Genomic DNA, 24,439 nt, shown 5'->3' on the forward strand with positions numbered 1-24,439 from the left:
TATAACGGCAGATTTGTAGTAATAAGCAAGTAGGAAGCAAGTCCCACCAAATACATCTCCAGTCTTCACAGACTGGAGAAAACAAGCTGCATAGGGATTGCTTCTGATCACCAGAACATCTGACCTCCGATCAGGAGGATCGGACACCACATGTGCCTGTTGTACCTGACCAAACTCTTTTCAGCTAAACACAGGCACCTTCCAAATCATACAATCTCAGCGGAGCCTGCGTTTTTGTTAAGAGAGCCTTACATATTAACCTCTTCAACCAGATACATCTGGGAGTTAAGTGCTCTGCCTGGCACACAAAGGCTCCACGTTTCCTGTCACACCCCAAGCTATTAGTGACATAAGCAGATCTGCCCACTTCCCTAGCTCCGCATCAGCTGACAGCTCTCTGCCATTTCCTGGCTCCCAGCTCGCTTTTCTTCTGAGTCTGTTCTATAGACAGCTGTGGTCCACATGAACACATACAGCTATTCAGGAACATTCTTCCTGGGTATCGCTCTAAACATCAAAACTGATCCTTTTGTTTTTAAACGCAAGTGCTCAAGGTTTATATTAAAATAAATGTAATTTCAGATGTGAGCTCCAGATGATGGTAGTTGACCCTTGAACAATGCAGGGCTTCGGGGCACTGACCCTCAGAGCAGTCGAAAATCCAAGTATAACTTATAGTTGACCCTCCCATTCTGAGTTTCGCATTCGTGGATTCAACCAATTGTGATTGTGTAGTACTGCAGTATTTACTATTGAGAAAAAATTCGCAAATAAATGGACCCGAGCAGTTCAAACGCATGTTGTTCAAGGGTCAATTGTATTTACCATTGGGGTTCTACTTGGGTCGTACCTCTCCTCATTATTATTATTATTATTATTATTATTATTATTGGCTGTGCCATGCGGCATGTGGGATCCCAGTTCCCCGACCAGGGATCGAACCCGTGCCCCCCTCCCTCCCCCCCAACAGTGGAAGCGCAGAGTCCCAACCACTGGACCGGCAGGGAATTCCCCACCTTATTATTATATGCTGTCCCTGTACAATCCTGTACATATCAGACTCTCCCTAAACTCCGAACTTGCATTTCCAAAACTTCTTTTTCCTCTCTCTCCACCCCAAGGGTTACTCAAAATCGATATTAAAATTAAAAACTTATGTTTTTTCCAGACCTGCTTCCTTTTTTATCCTGGTTAACAACTTAAAAGAAGCTGGGGTTTTTCCTTGCTGTTCCCAAGCATTTAGCAAATGCTTACTGGATGAACAGACTTTTTCATTTTCTCCTTTTGGTGGTGAGTTCTGGACCATCTACAATTCTGGTTGTCCAAGCTGGAAACCTTGGCAACACCGTCCTCTTTTCCCTTTCCTTTTCTGCCAACCTTGCCTTTATACTGTTCCAGTTGTCTTTTGCCTGGATGCTTGCTACAGATAGCCTCCTCCCAGGCCTTTAACCCCCATCTATCCTCACCTCTGCGGTGCGGGAAGTCCAAAATGAAGACTTGCTGTGTTACTGTCCTGCTGAAGAACTTTCAATGTCCCATCAACTAAAGAACAAATCCAACTTTCTTGGCACTACATGTAAAGATTTCCTTCCATGTTGGTCTCTACCAACCCCTCTACGATCATTTCTTTGTTCACTCTAGCAAAAGTTTCAACTCAGAATCACCAACATTCTAGTTACTTCCTTAACACAGAAGCTGTATAGGTGGTGGCGATGAGAGAGCAGAGGTCAGTAGATCAGGAAAGCACCATATTCGGCAGTTTTTCAAAAGAGATAATATGGAGACATGACCATTGTTAAAACTATGATAAAATATATATTCAAGGAGAAACATAAAAGCAAGATAGAGTTTTTGAGAAAATTCTCAAGGGATGCACTTTTATGTTCTTTGATAGTTCCCCCAACCAGTGGCAGTGTCCTTCTTCTCCAAGTACCTCCTGTTAACGTTAAATCTTTAGGTCATTATTCACATCACACTTCTGGGCCTCACTCACTTCTGCCAACAGTAGCTTCCCACTCCTCCCTCCTCTCCTTTTTTGACCCAGCTAATCCCAGTACATTGTTTTAAAAACAGCAGATCACATACTGTCTTATCTTGAAATATTACCTGCCTGCCCAGGTTGGGCTAAGGGCCCTTCCTGTTTCCATTGCGTTTTGCCGTAATTCTATTAAATATTATATCGAGATTAACTGTCTATTCTCCCCGTTCACAAACTATAAATATCTGAGGTCATGGACTGTGCTTTCCTCATCTTGGCAGCCTCAGGACCTAAAAGAGGGACTGGCATAAGCCAGACATTTAACAAATGCTTATTAGCTGAAAGAACAGGCGACTCGATTTTTGCTCTTTGGTTGTTAATCTGTACCACAGACCAGTCTGGCTTCTAATCGGAAATAACACACAGGTAGCACACTTCACTAAGGCAGCCATTTATAAAAAATAATTGATGATGAGTGGGATGAATCCTTAACACCGAGCCACCTAGGCTGCTCCTCCAGCTCCACTGACACAGGGACTGGACTGATCTTCTCGGAGAACATATTGTCTTACAGCTGTTTTTTTCTATTTTCATGCAGACTCAAGTCAGATGATGGTTCTATTTGTTGCTTCATGTCAGCAACTGGTCTGGGAAAACATAACACTAGCTCTAGCAGTGCTACAGAACAGAGTCAAATGGTATTTGAGCAAATTTTGTTAGCATGGAACAAATTTTGAGCAAATTTTGTTAGCATGGAAGCAGCCTTAGGAACATTTTCTTTGCCAGAGAATGTTTTTGTATGAAATTTTTAATGTCCTAAGATCATTTTCATTATCTCATTACTTCAATCCTCTCCAAGGAGCACTCTATATCATGAATTCCAACTTTTCAAGATCTCCTGGGGGACTTTCACTCCATCTTCTGCCTTGGTCTATAACATGTTCCATATCTCCCATGGTAAAAATGGTATTTTTTAGACTTCTTACTGCCTTAAGCCACTGTTTTGTCCTGAGATTTTCATTCATTGAGGCTCTTAATAAACAAAAGGGTTTTGTTTTTTTTTTTTTGGCCAAATTCACTTAGATCTTAATTCTCTCTAAGCTACCTTCCACCTATATCATTTGATTGAAACTCCTGAAGGTCACCAGTAACCTCCTGTCACCTCAAGTGGACATCTGTAGTTTACACCACGCAAAGTCTACTCCCTCTTCTCGTGGCATCATCATTGCCTTGATTTCCTTTGGGATACCTTTTCCTCTGCTCATAGTCTATGTGCTTTAGTTGAGCTGATCCCATCCTTAGCTTCAAAGGTAGGCATGTAACATAAACATAAGCAACTCAATACAAGGCATGAGCGTCATGGGTCCTCACTAGAGCCAATCAGAACTAATACTGGAAGTGAGGTTTGAGGTAAAATAAGAGAGAAAGCTCTTTTTATTTTTATGGACTTGGACTTGAATAGATGTAGGCTAAGATTGCCATTGCCATCTTGTCACAATGAGGGGAAAGTCTTTCAGAAACTAGAGCCAAAATAGGATATGAAGCCAAAGGATAAAAAAAGAAAAACTATGATTTTGTTGACTGAGCTCCTAAGTCCAACCAAACCTAATAACAGAAATAGCCTTGAACTTTATAGCTGTGTGAGTCAATAAATTCTCTCTTGCCTCAACCAGTTATGGTTCTATGGTTGTTGTCGTTTGCAACAAAAAAGGCAATAATTTATGCATCATCAAAAAAAAATCAGTGGCTGGTATTTGCCAGAACTAATCATTCCCTTTTCAAATATGCACTATTCCTTTGTCTTTACCCATTTTTTTCTGATCCTTCTTTAATCCCCTCTAGTTCCTCTTTATATATAGCTATAACTGTGGAATTCCAGGGTTAGAATGAATAAGGGGTAACAAAACTAGTATGTATTGAGATCCTTGGAAAAGGCACATTTTATATGCATAAATACCTGTTAAAAGTGTAGATACATTTTTTGAAATTATGTTTGGAACACTACACTATTGATTAAAATGCTCTAAAAGAGATGTTATATGAAGGGAGACTAGTTATAAATTTGGACTGCATGCTATCATTTCCATCCTGAATGTAAAGAATTGAATATTAATGAGGCACAGAATGAAGGTTTTCACAGTGATAATGCCTCTGATTGTAGTTTGAAAAAAAATGGGAGAAATGTGTTATTGCATTTTGATACTAGCACACTTTCTGGAAAGCAATTAGATTGCCTTGCCACCTCAGTTTTTAGAAAGCAAAAGGTTAGAAAACACAATAAAACTGAACATTATTTCCAAAAAGAAATGAAAGTCATTGGACTGTGAGATATTTGAAATCATATCAAAAAGCAGAGTTTATGGCCCTATGAGTTATGGAAAAGGAAATTGAATTGTATGTTTTATTTTTAAAACACAACCACTACAAAGGTGTTTCCATAGTAACAAGGTCAATACCAGTCGCCATTGCAGACCTTCCTCTTTTCTGATACTGGGTTTAAAGATCTTTTTCAAATACCACTTTAAAAGCCCTATGAAAAAGTACAGGGTTTCTGATCATTCATCTGAACAAAAAAATGAGGAAAAACGCACATGGAGTATTGAATTTCTCATGTTTTATGGATTATAAGCGTTCGCGGCTGTCATATTTTCAGAGAAAAGCCTGCCTGACTAGCTACTATGCCAGCCCCTAAACATGGGATTTGATTAGCCTGATTGTAAATCTGGACAAACAGAAGTTGTTTGCAGTAGTATTCAAACAGAAATAAAAGGCAGCACAGTATTAAAAAACACACTTCCTTAATATTTAAATATTGAAAGAGTTAACTAAATAATCCCTGTTATTAGAGAAATTTCAAAGACTCAGATAAAATATGATTATCAGCACTAGAGGAAGGTTAAAAAGATACAGGTCACATTTTGTTTACAACAGAAATAAATAGCTCTTGGCCATAAAAATCAATTCATTTAGCACCACCAGGAAGTGGCTTCTCCTTCCTCTTTCCTCTGTATCAAGATACACTGCCTATATGACAGTCATTTGTATCATCTTATCTTCCCCACTAAACTGTGCACCCCTCAGAGCAGAGATACTTTCTCTTTGTGTTCACAATAGTATCTCACACACATTTTGTATATAGAAGACACTGAAAAAAATAACTGAAGGATGAATCATGAAAAATAACGACACAACAGTAACTAAAATAACACAAAGTCTCTGGCCTATTTTTAGAAATGTGTCCGTTAAAATGTGTACTCATGATTTTAATCTTCAAACCAAGAGGCTCTAGATCCTTGTTCACAAACTCAAAACCATTAAGTAATAAATCCAGTTGCCTGACCCCTACATCAATTCCTTCAGAATCTCTGCAAGTGGGGCCCTGGCATCAGCATTTTTTAAAGCTACTCAGGTAATTCTAATGTGAAGCCAGAGTTGAAAATCATTGCTTTAAGCTCTTCTGCTTGGGCTCAACTAATGGCTTATTTATTTACTTCCAACTTTTAGCTGCTTGCTTTTTTTCCTCTCAATATTCCCTCATAGTACTCTATTTACCAAATCTATAACACTTGATTTATTCTCTACATGATAAAGGCTTCAATTACAATAGTTCTGGCTTATAAAATTAAAAGTTTTAAACAAAAATTATTATTGTATTTTGTTCAATACACTTATTAGCCTTTCGTTGCTGTGAATTCAGCTTTTGAAAACCAGAGCCGAATACAGTACCAATATTATAGATGTTAAATACATCTAGTAGAATTTAATATGTGCTTTTGTGCTTTTAAGCTTACGTTTCCAAGGCCTGTAATGCCTTTTACACCCTTATCTACCTGGAAAAATTCAGATTCCTCTTTCAAAACGTCCAGATCATATTTCTCTTCCTCTAGGAAGCCTTCTTCAGTTCAGACTATCAAGAACTCTCTTCTTCGGCACTGACACTGCCCCTCATTTATGCTTCTATTTTGCACTCCTAATACTGTATTGTTATTTCTTTTTCTTTTTTGTTTTTAAAATAAATCCCTCATCCATAGTTGATCGTGAACAATGTGCAGTAAGTGCTGCATGGCAAAATAGTTAGAAGCCATAGGTACTCAATAAGTGTTTACTAGATGAAGGAATAAATGGCCATATTGAAGTGAACCAGGTACATTTCAAAAACACTATCGCTATGGACTGAATTGTGCTCCCCACAAAATTCATATGTTGAAGCCCTAACTCAAATTCGTGATGGTATGTAAGGATGAGGACTTTGGGAGATAATTAGGTTTAGAAGAGGTCATGAGGGTGGGACACTCTTAATGGGATTAGTGCCTTTATAAGAGGAGACACCAGAGAGCTTGCTGTCTCTCCCTCTGTCTGCCACATGAGGACACAGCAGGAAGGCAGGCATCCGCAAGTCAGGAAGAAATCCCTCACCAGAACCCAACCAAGCTGCCAGCCTCCAGAACTATGAGAAAATAAGTATCTGTTGTTCATGTTACCCAGTCTGTAGTACTTTGTTCCAGCAGGCCAAACTGACTAATACAACTATGAACTGGGATTAAGTTATTTGAAGATAATATTAATATAAACATTACAGATATTTATGCTATTTCCTTTTATTGAAATCCTTAAAAAAAGTGTTTTTTTAAATAAAAGACCATATGAAATGCAGTTAGTCTAGATATTTCATACTTCCTTTCAAATAAATTTAAGGCATAAGTTTTGGTATTTTCCTGGTAAATTAAGAAGCCTGACATATATCATATATAGTGGAAGATGAAGTGATTTTGCAGAACAATGATCAGTAGGAAAAAAATAAGTTACCTTGGGGATGGCACTATCAATTATAGCTATTCACCAGGTTTCTTTTTTTCCTCACAGATAACAACTGAAGACCCAGCATGTTCCTTGCACTAGGTTAGAGACTGTCTTAAATTAATTTTATTTGTCTTATGTAGGATAAAGAAAATATTTAAGGTGTCACAGAACCTCCATAATGTATTATTTATTAATTTATTCAACAAATAGTTATTGTGCATTGTGGGAACCCAATTTTGTGTTTAAAGCTATTTTAAGCTAGTTTCATTATGGCATTCTCTTGGGTTGGTGGATACAAACTACCCAGTCCTTATCTGATAAATCTATTCTATAATCAAAGCATAAGAACTGTGTGGCTTAGATCAGTAGAATCTCTACTTTGAATTTCATGGATAAGTAACATTTTTAAAATTTGTGGAACCAATGCCAACTTCCCAACATTTTATTTGGCCAAATAATAATCTAAAACACAAATCAATATCATTACCAACTATCACTATTAGTTCACAAATGACAAAGCATTTTAACACAATTAAAGAATATAATCCTAGTAGAGAATAAAGGGTGGTTTTCAAGGTGACATTTCATTAAATAGAGAAAAACATCCACTATATTCTTTATTCTTCTCATCTCAACCTAGACTGGTGAAAACTTTGTTAAGAACAAATCCATCTGTGAGATAGATACAGAAATTTCTACCATCTACCATTTCTCCTCCTTCTGCCATCTACCACTTCTCTACTTTGTTCCTATTTCTCACTATTCAAAATCCCTTCCTTATTTTAATTCTTTAGGCAGGCCATTAAAATAATAAGCAAACTAAGTTTAATCCCATCAGCTACTACTTAAATGTAATCATTTTCTCTCATTTTGTCAAATACTGAAGATAAATGATGCTTCTGGTACCATCATAACTTTATGTTTCTGCATTTATAATATATCATATGAACATCTGAATGATGGGTATAAATCAAATATCAACCAATGAAGAAACAAAACTTACATGTGTGGACCCAATGAAACTACCCTTGCCATTACAATTCCAAGAATCAGAGTTGTTAAAACTGTAGAAATAAGAGAGATCTGAAAAAGAAAATGTAAAGATATATGGTCAGTTTAGCATAGAGACAATTTTATTGAAAATATTAGGTGATTCACTTTTTACTTGAGTAAACTTATGTACAGTTTTTAAAATACAATTCTTTAGTAGTTTATTCTTACAGATTGGTATTGATAATCTCAGGCAGGTAAATTTTTATCAGATCAGTCTTAGTTCTTTCCTCCCCAAATAGAACAAGTACCAAATATGACTATTTCATAAAGGGAAATTATGTTTTCATTTTTCTTCAGGTTTCATTTTAGTGTTGACTTGTGCTTTTTTCTATCTATAATTGCTTCTTGCTTCTGTCGTTATCCTACCCTGCCCCTTCCTACACAACATCCCTCCATCCACTCACACACATTTTTGGATGCCTCTGCTTTTTCCTTGCTGCTTTCTAGCTCTATTAAGTCTAGTTTTCCTCTGTGGTTTTGCCCTTTGGTCTGTGTTTCTAGAGTCTTCTCTGCTACTTCCTCTCTCTTCTGTCACTATTTTAACTGGTTACAATATAAACTGGTCTGTGTGTATATGTGTTCTTTGCACTCTTTACATTAAATCTGTGTTCTACTCTTAATTTTTTAAATGGATAAGTACAATTTAGAAATTTTTGTCTGATAAGAAAAATATAAAATTGCTTTTATTTCATTTGATTGTCATTAATCTTGTTTCCTGGGTTGTTAGTTTTTAACTAGAGAGAAGGTTCTATTGTAAGTCCTCTGATCCACTCAGATATTGGGAAAGAGTCCGGTCACATAGCTAGAAAGTGGCCAAAGGGGAACTCAGATGCTCAGCTTGACTCCAGATCAGTGTTTCTAACTACTCTGCTTTGCTCATGGGAGATTTATTTAAATACATCAATGTGACATTTTTAAGGGACACTTAGGGTCAAAATGTTCAAGTATTAGTAATATGATAGAATATTAGCTTTCTTTTCATAAATGCCTTGTCTTTTGCTCTAAGAAAGCATTTATGTCTACATTGAGCATGTGGAATGGAAAACAGTTCAGACATTTCAGAAAATTCACCAAAAAAGTCCCTTTTAATACACTTTAGTTTATTTCTGGATGCCTGTTATGGAAGGAAGGAGCATGGTCAGAAAACTCTGGAATATCATCCCCATTCTCAGCTCTACCTGGAAGGAGGGGCTTCATCACTGTGGATACACATGAAACATCACAGTGAAAAGTAAAATTAATTAACTGTTGGATTTTTCAAAATAGAATGTAAAAACACATGAATAACTTAAAAAAAATTTTTTTTTCATCAGAATGCTTGGCATAATGAGGATGCAACACCAATAATATTCTGGGTAAAATACAAACACTTCATGAGAGTAAGGAAATAAAATACAGCCAGATAAAGGCTAACGCATGCAGATAAGCATATGTGGTGAGGTGAATACGTATTTGGTTGGTTTCATTAGAAATAAATCACCATTTCTCTTTAGCAATAAGAATCATAAATATTGGCCAAATTCTCAACAATTAATCAATCAAATATTGACATTTAAATTCACTGGATAAAAAATGGGCACAACAGACATTGTAATTTACAGAAAAATTTTAAGCCAATGAAGTGATTCATTGTTACTTCATTAAAGTTAATGTAATTTTAAATTGTTTAAATGACTATCTACAAAAAATGATAGAAAATAGACTAGATTTTTCAGTAAATAGACTTGGTTTAAATAGAGTTCTTTATATTTTCTAAAATTAAAGTGTGCTGTCTGTGTCAGAGTATCTACCTTAAAAAAAGAAAAGAAAGGACCTATTTATTTCATAGTCATCAAGTATTTAACCATCAGTTCCCCCAAATAAGATAAAATATCAAACATAGTTTACTCCGATACAATTATAAGTAAACTAAAAGAAACTAAAGATGAATACTGTAATTAAGAACTTGGCCATATAGATAGTAGTTTGACAAAATTAATGCAGGTAACAAAGTGCATTTCTTTGCCTATTTAAAATGTAAAAATTACCTTTCCAAGTTTCGCTATATCTCGATACAAGGACAAAGGCAGAGTAAAGGCAACAGTGGAAAGCACAATAATGAAATGGTGACCAATAAGCAAGTTTTCAGGATCAACTAAAACACAATAAATATTATAAAGTGTTTATGAGTAACACCAGTGACACAAGTAGTCAAATATTTAATTATAAAAATGACTTAATACAAAGCGCTACATGAATGACAACAATTTTGAATAAATTCCACAGAACCATGTAAAAACAGAAATAATTCACAAAAAATGTAAATACAAAATGACTTAAGGATGAACCTATAATTCAAATAATGTTATAATATTTTGCATTCAAATTATTTTAGTAGCCTCTGCATCAGTTTTCCTGCTTCTTCCTTCCCTTGTCCCCTTAGTGTATATTTTTAACCTAGCAACTACAGAGATCCTTTCCAAAGGCTAAAGACATTATGTCACTCCTTGTCCTAAACCCTCTAATGGCAAAACTCTTCATTCATAAAGTAAGCAACATGGGGACATGGTATGTTCTGTGGCTTTTTTTTTCTAACTTCTGTATTCCAGAGAGACTTGATCAGTACAACTTAAAATTTCAAACCTCAAGGTTTTGATAAAAATATTCACTATATTTGTAACCTTCCATTGAGAAAGAAGTGATTTCCCTGAAGGAAAGCAGACAAAGCAACTTTTTGGATAGGGAAGATGTCATAGGGAAGCTGCTGAAACCTGGTATTCACTGCAGACTCTTGGCTATCAAAACAAGGAAATAATAGAGTGTGTGTGTGTGTGTGTGTGTGTGTGTGAGATCAAATACAAACAAAATTTGTAAACATAAAATAAAACATACGTACAAGGATTTATATATATATATATATTTAAAGCTGTGCTAATCATATTATTCACTTCAGGAGCTATGTATCTATTCCAATGAAGACACTACTGTTTAAATTTTTAGCTCATATTGAATTCCTTCAGAGATCATGTGATTATACTTTTGAAATGTCCTCAGTGGTACCAAGTCTTTGTGCATTCATTTCTGCAAAATCTAAAATCTGTAGAAGCCAAGTCTGTCAAATAAGTAAGTGAATGTGGTAAAAAAAAAAAAAAAAGAGAGCTATTACTCTGAAAAGTAAGACTAGTTTTCTTATATGGCTAAGAAACTAACATACAAGGAAGTTCCAAGGTGGGAATTTCAAAATGGCATAAATTATGCACACACACACACATATATACCAGAATGGAAATATTAATTGTGGGTTTTTGTTTAACTCAGTCATAACTAAACAATCATCATAACGTTGTGAGTCAAAACAATAAAACAGGAAATTCAAGTTCCAAAACCCTTGAACTCAACTATTTACATATTTCTGGTGAACATAATATGAATTAAATTATTTGTATATCTGGTCTATTTATCCTTTCAAACTGTTTGCTCTACTAATATAGTGTTATCTCATTTATACGGATGTCTGAAGTTACATGTATCCTTAAAATTCTGGAAGTATAGATTAAAAAGGAAGGAGAAAAGGAAAGAAGGAAGGAAGTGTTGGAAGGATTATGCCTACTTGGTTGTCCCAAGAGAAAGAGACTATGCTATGTTTTCTAACATTTTCCTCATACATATGTATTACTTCTTAAATAAGAAAAAAGAAAGAATTTTTTCTAAATTAATAATGCTCCTTTGAAAAACTGAAAAAATAGCAAAGGAAACAAAATATTCCCATGAATCGCACAATTAAAAGATAACCACAGCTTATATGTGAATATATGTTTCTTATTTTTTCCTTATTTATGGAAATAGAAAATTTACATAATTTAGATCATATTGCATATATGGTATTATACTCTTCTCATTTTCCTTAACATTCTATCCACTCACCTAATCTCAGTTTATGAAAACAGGATTTGGAGGTTGGGGGCTACGACAGCACCTACAGATAATAGCTAACAGTGCTGGGTACACCTCCTATATGCTAGGCACTGTCTGCGTTGTCTCTCGTTTCACACCATAATTCTATGAAGCAGGTGATATCCTAATTCATAATTTAGAGATGAGGGGCTAGAACTCAGCGAGGGCATTAACCTTCTCAAGGTCACACAGCTAGCAAGTAGTGGGTCAGTGATTTGATGCTCCAATCTCCCTGGTTTCAGTTTCCACTAAACCCTGTGAGAGGAATAGGCACAATTTCCAGTTTTACGTTTTGTTTTATTTTGTTGGCATTTCTCTAGGATGGGTGATTCACACACTAAGAGAAAAGGTGTTTTTGTATCAATTTGAAGGATAATAACAACTATAAAGTTAGGTGACTATGAAATGGGGATTATGTGGCTTGGACGAGGAACTCTTCGAAGCAAAAAGACTCACGATCTCTGAATTATTCAAATAGCCATGATACGGTGAAAGGATGAACAGGGAGTGGCGTTGTGGCACATGCTGAAAAGGTCTGCTTAAAATGTTCATAGTGGCTTTTTCAGAATCAAGCCAAACAGGAAACAACCCGAATGTCCCTTAACTGGATGATAGTTAAAATGTTTATATCCATATAATGAAATAATCCTCAGCAATTAAAAAAAAGAACACATTACTAATAAACCCCAAAACATGGAGAATCTCAAATGTACTATACTAAGTGAAAGAGGCCAGACCCAAAAGGCTAGCTCCTATAAGATGCCATTTATTTGACATTCTGGGAAAAGCAAAAGTAGGAAGAGAAATCAGATCAGTGGTTCCCTAAGGCTGGAGATGAGAGAAAGTTTGACTACAAAGGGAAATGAGGAAAATCTGGGGGGATAATGGAATGGTTCTATATTGTGATTGTGGCTGTGGTTATATGACTATATGCATGTGTCAAAACTCATAGGACTATACATTAAAAAGGGTTAGTTTTACTATATTAAATTATACCTTAATACAAATAATGGGGGCAAAGGTTAGCTTGCTTATTTAAGAAATGATGTAGTATAAACAGTACATGAAAAAATGATACTACAGAGAGTTAGTGATACATAAGATATTTAAAATATAAAGTATTTTAATTATATAAATAATAATTTTTAAACAGCTAAATTAGAACTAAACTATACATAAAAGGAGATTAATACTTTAGGATCAGATTGGATCATGGATATTACTGGATATTTGAAGTTATCCAATTCCTCCACTTGCAAATATTTTATTTTTAAATTATTATGAATCACATTAACTATGAAAAACTATATAAAATAAATATACTGACTTACCTCCAGGGATTCTTTGGAAAACTTTGCTCAAAGTATCTCCAGTTATTATGTTGTAACTTATCATAGCTAAACACATAATTAAAACAATACAGTCACCAACAAGCCATCACATATTTCATCTTGAATATTTTGAAAGTAATCAGTTATCACTTCCCCAATACTGGCATAGTCTACTTTCAAATATATATTGTGATTACAAATATGTACAACTTTAAAAATAACTAGACAGCAGATTTACAAAAAGATTTTCACTTCACAAATTGATTCTTTCCAGAACATCTTTAAATAATAGTGAGTTTTGGTAGTCATTTAAAATGCAATTTGTTTTGTTATTAAAGTTCAGTTTCCAAATACTCTTTAGGAACACATATTTTGCTCAAAGTGAGGAACAATAATAGGAAACTGTCAAGGCTCCAAAATATCACATTTGAAAAAGTAAGATTTTGGAGAAATATATTCTTAGCTTTCTGTAGAGACATAAGAAACTAGTTTGAACAATAGCTTCTGTATTACTAATTTTGAAAATGAAGTCAATTTGGCTATTGATGAACGTTAACATTTTGCTTATTTAAGAAGTGCTGGGTGCAAACTTTAAATAGCATGTTGGCCTTGGACATGACTTCCACAAATCCTTAGATTTTCAAAAAAATTTTAGCCTTAGAAGAAATCTATCATTCTATTTTTCATCAAAGTAGGGAATCACAAGCATTAACTCAGTGAGAATCACACTCACTTTATTTCAATGAAATACTCAGAAAACTGACCAAAAGGAACAGAAAACAAGGAAAAATGGCTAAAGATAAACACTTAATGTGGAAAATATTTCAACTACTGGTATTCTTTAATGACTATTAAAACTATTTTATTCAGAAATGGCTGTTTATGAAAATACTTACAATATTCAATTTCACATTCATCCTTACCTATGAAAGGATACAAAAATTGTAGAACAGAGAGTAGGAGATATCCTGGAAAGCCAAAAGTTTTATTGACCAAAGACTGGTAAGTGTCTGTCCCAGAGAGGGCCCCTCCTTTTATCAATAAAACAAGGGAAAAGTCTGTGGCAAAAATAACCATTAAACAAATGTCAGATTACATTTAATACAATTTTTTTTTTTTTTTAGTGTTTTGACTTAAAGAAAAAAATAACTTTAAAGAAGAGTTTAATGCTACAGTAAATTAGCATGGCAAGTCTTACTTTCTTTTCATAAAACTTTATCTTTCATAAAACTGCACTGTTTCCAGTTATATATTTTTCATTTGAGATGCAAATAGACTTCATATATCCATGCAATGAACTGGACAGATGAGGGTATGCAAACTAGAGTTAAAGCTTCAATTTTCCATTTTACTTTCTTAACCTAACCAGTGCGACGACTATTAACAGGATGTGGCTCAACTGTCCAAGCAACACAATGTAGGTAATCCAATATCTCATAGGCGTTCAACGTGTGAAGACCAAGAATAAAACGTGCTGGAAGCATTCAGAACAAAAAATAGACTTAGGAGAGTCAGATCATTTGTTTTATAACAAGGTACAACTAGTAACTTTATAGTTATTATGGTTTACTTTACTATATTATTATTATAGTTAAGAGAGCACGCTAAGAATTTTTTTTTTGAAATTTACATTTTAGAGATTTAAGTTCCACTTATTTTTTTTTTTAAACAGAGATGGCCAATTTTCTTTTTGTTTATTTATTTATTCATTTGGCCGCATCGCGTAGCTTGTGGGATCTTAGTACCCTGACCAGGGATTGAACCGTGCCCTTGGCAGTAAGAGCTTGGAGTCCTAACCACTGGAACACCAGAGAATTCCCAAGTTCCACTTTTGGTGTTGAAATTGAAGACACAAATATACAGAAAATATATAATTAAAAGTCTCTTTCATTTAACCCAATGTTTTTTGAACACCTAGTGAATGACACTGCAGTTGTATTGGGTACACAGCTACACAGAGGGTGTGATTCTTGCTTTTTCTTTTTTCTTGCTCATGCTTCCATCACAGGTGAATTTTTTATCAAGTTATTTGGAAATGTACTAGAATACAAAGAAGAAAATACAAATCATTGCAATGTCGTTTCCACCTTGATTCCCCACCCCCAGTTCATTGAAACTTCTTTTAACAAGTTCATCAATGAGCTCCAAGTTGATAAATCCAATTGATACCTCTTAAATATTAATCATATTTGCTTTTTCAGTAGCATTTTCCCCGTTTACCATTTCCTTGTTTCTCAACCATCCTCCCTTGGCCTTTCTGACATCACTTTCTCTTGGATTTCCTCCTACCTTTTGGGCCATTTATATTTAGTTTTTCACGTTTCTTTAACTCTCTTCAAACCCTGGATTCTTGGACTTTTTCCTCACTCTTCAAGATGTCCTAATGTGATCCTATTCATGGTCATGCTTTCAATTTTCATAAAGATGTTAGTAACTCCCAAATTTGTACCTCCAGCCCAGATTCTTCCAAAACTCCAGATTTCTACATCTAGCTGTCTAATGAACATTTTACCTTGAAGATCTCATAGGCATCTTGATTCTAGATATCCAAATTATAATTTATATATTTGTTCTGGAACCTGCTTCTGCATTCATATTTCTCCAAACTGTGAATAATATCAAGAGAAACTTGAGAATCACACTACACTTCTCATCATCCATCACCTTCTATTTTCCTTTGGTCACTAAGTCCATTAACTACTGCATCATAAATTATTCAACTACATCTCCTCACTTCTAGTCTCTAACCTGTTTTATTTTAGGGCTTAGGCCTTTAACATTTCTTGCTCGGATTACTGCAAAAACTCCTATTAGTTCTCTCATCCACCATCCCCTCCCTACTAAGACTTTCTTGACATCCCCCCTCTACCAGATGAATCTGACCATGTTTTCTGCTTAAAATCCTCCAGGGGAATCCTTTGATGCCTCTGGATAAAAAACAACCCTTTTTCATATTTTTTTTTCAGAAAAAAACTGTTTGTTAGCTGTGGGCTCTTGGATGAAGGACTCTGAACTTACTTTTCATCTGTAAAGTAAGGCAATACCCCAACCCTGAAGAGTCTATGAGGATGATGATGTTTAAATGCCTACTACAATGCCTGGCATGCTATGGAGGCTAAATGAATGAGAACTCGTGCTATTTTTAGTTATCTTCTATAGGCTGCGTGTTGTGGTGGACAAACATTGTATTTGGAGTCTGATGATAATGATGGTAACAATGATAACAACCACAAAAACACTAGCAAATACTTCACAACACTTTCTGTCTGCCAGACCTTTTTCTAAATGCTTTACGTATATTAACGTGTTTAATCATCTCAACAGCCCTAAGAAGGTGCCATTATGATCCTCCATTTGATAGACGAGAAAAGTGAGGCACAGAAGCTTAAGTAAATTGCTAAATTTCACAGAGTAAAGGAGAGATAGGACTCAGACCCTGGTAGTCTAGCCCCAGAATCCATGCATTTAACCAAAATCTCAACTCTGTTGCCAGTAACTGCAGACCTTGGGCAAATCATGTTAACCTACTGAAGTCTCAATTTCCTCCTCCATAAAAAGTAGAACATGAATACCTACTTTATGGAGTCAGAAGGATTAAGTATAGTGGTTGCATTATGCTTAGCATCTAGCCAGTCTTCAGGAAATGGTAATGATTATCATTACATGGGAGCCTTCATAAATGCCTCTGCAAACCTCTCTAACTTCATCTCTTTCCACTTACCAACATCAACCCTATAACTTCAGCCAGGCTGAATCACTTACCTAGTTCTCTTTTGCATTTCCACATTACCATCCCTTCCATTTTCTTTGCTCACTCACATTTTTTCATAAACAGTCAGTGAAGCTGTCTTTTCCTCCCCAAAACATGTCTGCTCCTTTAAGGCTGGGTTAAATGCCAGTATCCCTATTGTCATGCACATATTTGTATTATGGTATTTTTCATGAAGTATTAGAATTATGTGTTTTTTTTTCTGCCTAACATACTACATTGTGAGCTTCATGTGGGCAGGAATAATGCTATAATTGCTATAGCTATCATTGCTAGTTATAATGGCATCAGTGTCAGTAAATATCTGTTGAATGAATCAGTGATCAATAAAGCAGGATTGCTAGGTGTCTACATATCTGATTCAAATTTAATGCGATAAATGACTTAATAAATATATTTAAAAATATTCTGCAAGCACAAATGACATAGTAATCCATACTACATCCTTTGTTTAAAACTAGGAAAAGCTTCACAAAAGAGTTGAGTAGTGCCTTGAACGATAAACAGGATTTCACCAGGTAGAGAAGAAAAAAAAACTGTCAAGCAGGGGGACTATCCATGGGAAGTCAGTGTGAAGGTATATTCTATATGTGGGTAATGGAATAGTCCAGAATGGCTAAAACGTAAGTCCCACACAGGGCAGTGTCGGTGACAGGGTGAAAGAGAGGTCATATTAGTGGGAGATAAGACCAGAAATGCAGACTGTGGCCGAACCATTTAAAGAATTTAAATGCAATAAATTTTTTTCTGTTGTCATTATAGAGTCTTGGAACGTTCTGACTGGGAGAATATCAAATCAGGCTGAGGTTTCATAAAGATAACTTTTGCAGTAATATGGAGGACAGATCAGAAAGCAAAAGACAGATGCTAAAGGCAGGAAAACTAAATAGCAACCTATTGGCCAAGGAAGAGAATCAGTGAGGACTGGAGTAACAGGGGGTAACCAATTTCATAGATGTTGTAAAGTTTTGGTGAAGAACTGTATGCTTGGGATGAGACTGCTGAATTGTATAACAGTTCAAAATGTTCTGCTTAAAAGTAACAATTTGCTAAGAATTTAGTCAATAACAAATGCTATATGGGCCATAGATAAAGCTCTCAAAAGTTTTAGGAATCTCAAATATCACTATAACATTTTGATCTCCCTTTAAATGTACTGTATGCAAATTTTACATAATCCATGAATGAGTGTACGTTATTTCACAGGAAAATTTTCTTTTACATCATTATGCATACTTGGACAATAAAAATTATTTTACTCTAATCAACAAATATGAGAACCTTAAAGTAAATTAAAATAAAATCATTTGTTGTAAATATTTACAATTCTTTCTTGTTCTCCAACATTTCACAAACATGAAAACAGAACTTAGAAACACTACTTGTTGAACTGGACATAACTCATTAAAAAGACAAAGGCCTTAAAAAGACAAAAGAATAATTGTAGAGACAAACAACTGTATAATTACAGTGTCAATTTAAAGAACAATTCAATATTATAACCCTACTTGTAGATTTTGCTCTTAAAAGCCTAATTAAGGAACAAAATGAATCACAGTCTATTTTTTGTGTCTGTGTGGTCATCCTTAATTTATCAAAATTATTTAAGGATTTTCATCATGCAGCCAAATTACTGAGTAACTAATTTCCACTGATTAGTTGCAATATATGACTTTGCAAAGGACTGCTCACAGACATTGCTGTAGGTTTACGTATAGCATCAGCTGAGAGAGTTATTCACTTTATGATCTATGTATGTATAACGTGACTTGGCTTTAAGAAACTATTCATTCTCCTCAATTATTGATTGAATCCTTAGGTGATACACGTTTTTAAATGCTTTCTGTCTACTGGTTTACAATGTGTGTACATGTTCATAATGCACTGAAGCCATGGTTATTATGCCTGGGAGGAAATTATTTGTCAGTACTGATTGACTGGAAAACAGGAAATTAAAAACGACAAGCGTAAATCCTCGAATAGGGTTTTTTAGTGTGATAAATGTGCTCATAAATAAAATACACTTTTTAAACACCAGCAACTCCGAATAAGCACAAAGACACAGATTCCGCATTACTAAATTATGGGTCTTAAGCTACAAATTAAGAGCTGTCGAAGCTAAAAGCATCTTAGGTTTAGGGAGTGGTGGGTGGTGAGAAGAAAGCAGGGAGGAAGGGAGTTGAGGGACTCTGCAGCTCTGACTTTGGCATCTGCTGCCTGCTTTACTTTCTTCCTCAGCCTGAGGAAAAACAGCTGAGTTACAGGCTGGTTTTGGAAGCCTGAGATTTTATGAGGGATGGCATCTTAGTCAGAGTCTCCAGAAGTACAGCTGAGACAGAGATTCTTGGGCAAGAGATTTGAGGGAGTGCTCTTAGGAGAAGGGGAGTGAAAAAGATAGGGCAGGGGAGCAGCTCACGAGGACTCGATCTCGATCTCGGGGGAGAGTAGCTGCGGCCCAAGCCCTGCAGTGGTGGCGTCTGGAGCTCCAACTGCCCGGCACGTTGGTCCCTCCCGGAGGCAAGGAGGACAGCTTTGGGGTTTCCGTTAGTCAGTCTTTGGGGAAATGGTGGCTGGGGTTCATAACCTCACAGGAAGGTGATACTGTTAAGGCCCAGGTCGCCACTCTGGAGCAGGGGACAGCTGAGGTGTTTTGTATTACCTGGTAAAGGGCATCTAGGTGATCACACATAGCAGCCCCCTAGCAGCAACCACTGCAGGGGGTGTCTGTTTGTGATTGCTGCCTCTTTCACAGTGATACTAAGGTAGAGGAAAGACCTTGTGTTTGCCTTGAGGTGAACTGGAGGGACGACATCTTCTCTTCCTCACAACAGGAAGAGAAGATGATTAGGAGTTGCAAAGCCTGCACTTAGACGGGGGAATGGGTGTGAATGAACATGTTACACGGAAAGCGGGAAGCAGAACAGAAGAAGTGATACAGAAGCACCTTATTGCTGCCCTTGAAGACAGCGGCAGGCAGGAGGCTGGGCAGGCAGGGTGAGGTGGGGAGGGCGTGGGGATCCCTGCTGGTTGAGCACCGGGGCTCTTGGTGCCACCTGCACAAACAGAGCTCAAAAAGGTTGTTCATCTGTGTGCACCTGCCCGAGGTTTTTGTGGGAAAGGAATCCCTGATGTCTGCATTTTCAGAGTACGGTCTTGGCCTTAATCAGTCTATAAAGTGACTCCTCTATCTACCACGTTTGGCATAAAGTGAAAAGGCACATGAAAAGGATTTAGGCTTGGTACTATATAATGCTTTTCTAATCTGTTCAGAGGATTAGCAAGAAAAGTAAATCTCCTCAGACATAAATGTTTAAATTCTTTAGGATTCTTTGATGCACTTTTTAATTAGGAAATTCAATTACAGGGCGTGTGTGTGTGTTTGTGTAAAACAGTCATTGCACAATTTAAGCTGCAGGAATAAGCAATTATGTAGTATTTTACCTGTGACATATGAAACCCAGAATAAAAGCAATATTCCCAGAGGAAAGCCAGCTTGCTTCATTGAATAAGGCAATCCTAGAAAAAACATAAAATGTCCCACCAATCACATTAATAAAACATATGGAAACACGGAAGTTTTCTCCCAATTTCTGTATATAATAGGCTAAGTAAATTGACATATTTATATGACATAGTTGTAAACAGTATATATGAATACTAAAATTAAATGTTAGCATATTAATACCTATTTCAGAATAAAATGTTGTCAGTTAAGGGCATGTCAAGAGAGCAAGTTTATGAGGTGGAAAAATAAGAATAAGAAAGCATCAAATGAAAAACAGATGACAGTTCACACAAATAATGTTCCCTTCAGGGTGAGGGGGACGTATGACCTACAATATGTGGAGAGTAATGACCCAGAGTTCTCCTTATGTGCTGGCCGGGAAAGCAGAGATGATAATAAGAGTATAGAAGGGTTATGAGATATGAGGAAAGACCAACCCTGGGGTCAAAATGGGCAACTCCGTAGGAAAAGGAGAGGAAAATGAGAAGGCAAAAGTATTTTTTATAAAGCTGAAAGGAGTATGTAATGTTATTTCTTATGAATCTTTTTTGGAAATGGGCAATTTTAGATTATGGACAATGAAACATTTAAAATAAAATGTACTTAAAATAATTCCACCAAAAATATTTATTCTCTGAAAACTTTCCCCTTTCAAAAATCTGCTGAGCCTAATTAAGAAGTACTTTTTAAGTTGACATGAATCAGCTTAAAGTGTTCATATCAGGAATTAACTCTGGAATTCGGCCTACACCTCTATGGTACATGGAGGCTGAATTTCAAAAAGGTCTTTGCGCCTACTTGCTACTACTTTGCCTCAGGTTCCTACATTTTATTTACCATTTGAAAAAAAACAATTTGCCTGTATATGGAAAGTAAAATCAAGAAATACATCAACTTGTGAAAGTTAAGAAAAGTAACTCAATCCAGATGACTGAGACTAAAATGTCATAACTTTACAGGAAAAAGTAATATTCTCAATGTGTATTTGCAGGATTTTGTTTTGTCCTTGCTTTTTCTTAAATTGGATGTTTCAAATAACAAAAGTGCTGAAAAAATAACTGCATTCATTATTATAATGCAACACACTTAATTTTTTCAGAACTTTTCCTTTGCTTCACATTGGGAAAATATGAGCTGCTCATTTCTTTCACTTCTGATTATTTGGCTCCTTTGTTTTAAAAAATCATTTAAAAAACCATTTCTATTTATTGATTAAATTATATTTACAATTGATATATCATAATAAGTTTGTACTTTAAAATTTAACACTCTATAAATGGGTGAGGAAATATTAACGTGGATTTGATTTTTCACGACTGTTATGTTTTCACGTTAAACTTTTGTATCTCCAATATTTGCAAGTATCTGGAAGTTCTACACCTCTAGAAGGTTATAGAAAGGTGATTGAAGTAATGGCTGGCCACTCCAGGAACAGGGAAAAAAGTAAATTAGGTAACATTATCACTTGACCATGCAGCCTATGAAAAAAAAATTCAGCAATCTCCCATCTGCAGCTCCACCTTGATCTATCACACATGGAGGGTGCTCTCAAATGTGGAAAGAGTGTGACTCACCACCCCATTTTTACTATAAGAGAGACTGATGTGTGCACATTGTTACAATGGAAAAAAAGGAAGACCTTTATGAAAAACAATTACCAATTTTATCATTTAAAATTTTTTCCTTTAAAATTAATCTATGAATACTAGCAACATAAGTGTCTTAAATTTGGCCTTTTCACTGAAAATTAAAAAAAAAAAACTTACCTATTATACCAGATCCTATAATCGAGTTGACAACATTAAAAACAGCAGCAGACTGACGACAAGTTTTCCCTTTGTGCTTATGTTCAGAAACGAGGGTTTCTCTGTCATCTAGATGGCTCTATTTTAGTATATAAAAGTGCAATTAAATAAATATTTAACTAGCTCAAAAATTCAGAAAATTGTAAGACAAATACGCAATTTAGGAGACTAACGTGATATTAGTAATAATAATAAGTAATGCCAATAACGATAAGAAAATGAGGATAATAATAGAGTAACAACAATATCTAGTAATTCAAACAGAGCTTGTGAACAAACTCCATCCTAAAATGTCCTGATTACAGCTGCGCCAAGTTCGTGGACTACTGCATGAAATCCTAGTACTCTAGGATCTCTTAGGGAGCAAAGGATGTGATTTTTGTGAAATTAAAGGGGTTATATTGAAAAGTGCCCGCTATGGAAAAAAAAAAAGATCAAGGCAAAATTTCTTTTTTCTCCTGGAGAACCTTCTGTGGTGCTACATCAAGACGCCGGGTGAAGGTAGCTGAACGCTGTTGCAGGGTGAACGAAACTTGCAATGACCTGCCTTCAGAACCAGCCCCAGTCTCGTTACCTGTGGCGGGATGACGGGCCGCTGCCCCTGGTAGCCCATGGCTGCACCCGGGTCCTCGGCAGGTGGGAGGTTCGCGGGCGCGGGTACTCGACTCGCCGGAACAGCCTTCCCCGCGACCTCCAAGCCCGGGGTCAGCGCGCGGCGGGCGAGTTGAGTCGAGAGGCTTCGCGGGCGCCCTTGGCCCCACCTCCGCTGCGCGCGGGCTGCGCGCGGGCTGCGCGCGGGCTGCGCGCGGGCTGCGCGCGGGCTGCGCGCGGGCTGCGCGCGGGCTGCGCGCGGGCTGCGCGCGGGCTGCGCGCGGGCTGCGCGCGGGCTGCGCGCGGGCTGCCGCCCCAGCTCACTTGGGCGCCGCGGCCGAGGCGATTTCCCTCGGAGGTTGCCGAATACGCCTTCCTCCTGAGGCGGAGACGCTACAGGGTGTTTCTGATTCGGGCAGCCCTCTCTCCCCGCACCTCGCCTTTTTTTCCTTTTTTTTTTTTTTTTTTTTTTTAAAACCTCCAGCTGCGGCCTCTCTCCCCTCGCCTCCCACCCAACCAACAGCTGCAAAGTACAATATGTTCCGTCCACGCTGACTTGCTCAGATTGTACAGAGTTAAGCTGGCCTTATAGTCCATTCCCAAATTAGCTGCTCCTTGGCTGGAGTCTGACGTCCAGGTAAGAACGCACTAGCACACCTGTTCCCATGGAGCATCTTTTCTATTGCTACCTCCTCCTGCTCGCTACACCGATTTCTGTCAGAGCTGACAGATGAAAATGTAGGACTGTTAAATGAAAATGTAGAACTGTTAAAAAACTTTTCTCGAGTTTTAGCAAATTTGATTACTGAGCATGCTTTGGTCAAATGTTTCCGGGTGACTTTTCAGAAAAAGAGACTTGGAGAAAGGAAAGGAAGATGGAGTCAGGTAACGAACCTTAAAAAAGTGGCGGGATGGGGTGTCAGGGGATGGGGAAGGAAAGGCACTTAGAGTATCTAAGCTAGAAAGAATCTGAAATGACCATCTGTTCACCGCTTTTACATTACAGGTGAGGAAGCAGGTCCAGAGAATATTCAATCACAAAGAAACAGAATACATAGACAACAGTTTCAAGGATACTTAGAGCGGTAATATAACACAACATCTGCTTATCAAATAATTCAAGTGGTTCTTTTTTCATAAACATTTATTTAAAATTATGAAGCATTTAAAAAACATAGAAAAACCTAAAGAGAACTATAAACTTCATATACTCTCCACTATCAAAGTAACAAATACTAATATTTTGTCATATTTTCTTCAAATTGTGAAAATAAACATTTAATGTCACAACAGAAACCCCTTTGCCCTTCCGAATTCCTTTCCCTACGTTGCTAGACTCATCCAATTCATGAAGTTTGTGTATATCTTTTGTATTCATGCTTTATATTTTAATTCATTCATTTGTAGCCATAAATGATATATAACAATGATTTGAGTATGTTCAAGATTTACAAAGATGGTCCCATACGGCACTATTTTCCTCCTAGCATTATTGTTGTTTACCCAGTATACTGTTTTCAAGATGTATTATATAGATTCATGCAGATACAGTATATTCATTTTATCTGTGTCACTGTTCAGTTAGCCATCCTCCTACAGAAAGACATTAAGATTGTTTCTAATTTTGTACTCTTCTGGAGCATATTAAATGACAGTTTCTCTAGAAGTAGAATT

General features: G+C 36.4%; 1 protein-coding gene across 1 annotated transcript in view; it reads right to left on the minus strand.

Annotated features, from left to right (window-relative positions):
• Positions 1–22,928, minus strand: part of SLC38A11 (solute carrier family 38 member 11) — a 52,291-nt gene extending 29,363 nt beyond the window's left edge. Inside the window, exons 1-7 of the mRNA XM_036858366.1 lie at positions 22,749–22,928; positions 22,136–22,253; positions 20,306–20,380; positions 14,019–14,153; positions 13,096–13,161; positions 9,859–9,965; positions 7,782–7,861 (exon numbers count right to left, since the gene is read on the minus strand). Coding sequence (XP_036714261.1) covers positions 7,782–7,861; positions 9,859–9,965; positions 13,096–13,161; positions 14,019–14,153; positions 20,306–20,380; positions 22,136–22,253; positions 22,749–22,787 — 620 coding nt within the window. The 5' untranslated portion in view covers positions 22,788–22,928. The remainder of the gene's footprint in view (positions 1–7,781; positions 7,862–9,858; positions 9,966–13,095; positions 13,162–14,018; positions 14,154–20,305; positions 20,381–22,135; positions 22,254–22,748) is intronic.
• Between the last annotated feature and the right edge of the window lie 1,511 nt (positions 22,929–24,439).

The sequence above is a fragment of the Balaenoptera musculus genome, chromosome 7 (genome assembly GCF_009873245.2).
Source record: "Balaenoptera musculus isolate JJ_BM4_2016_0621 chromosome 7, mBalMus1.pri.v3, whole genome shotgun sequence".
Taxonomy (NCBI): Eukaryota; Metazoa; Chordata; class Mammalia; order Artiodactyla; family Balaenopteridae; genus Balaenoptera; species Balaenoptera musculus.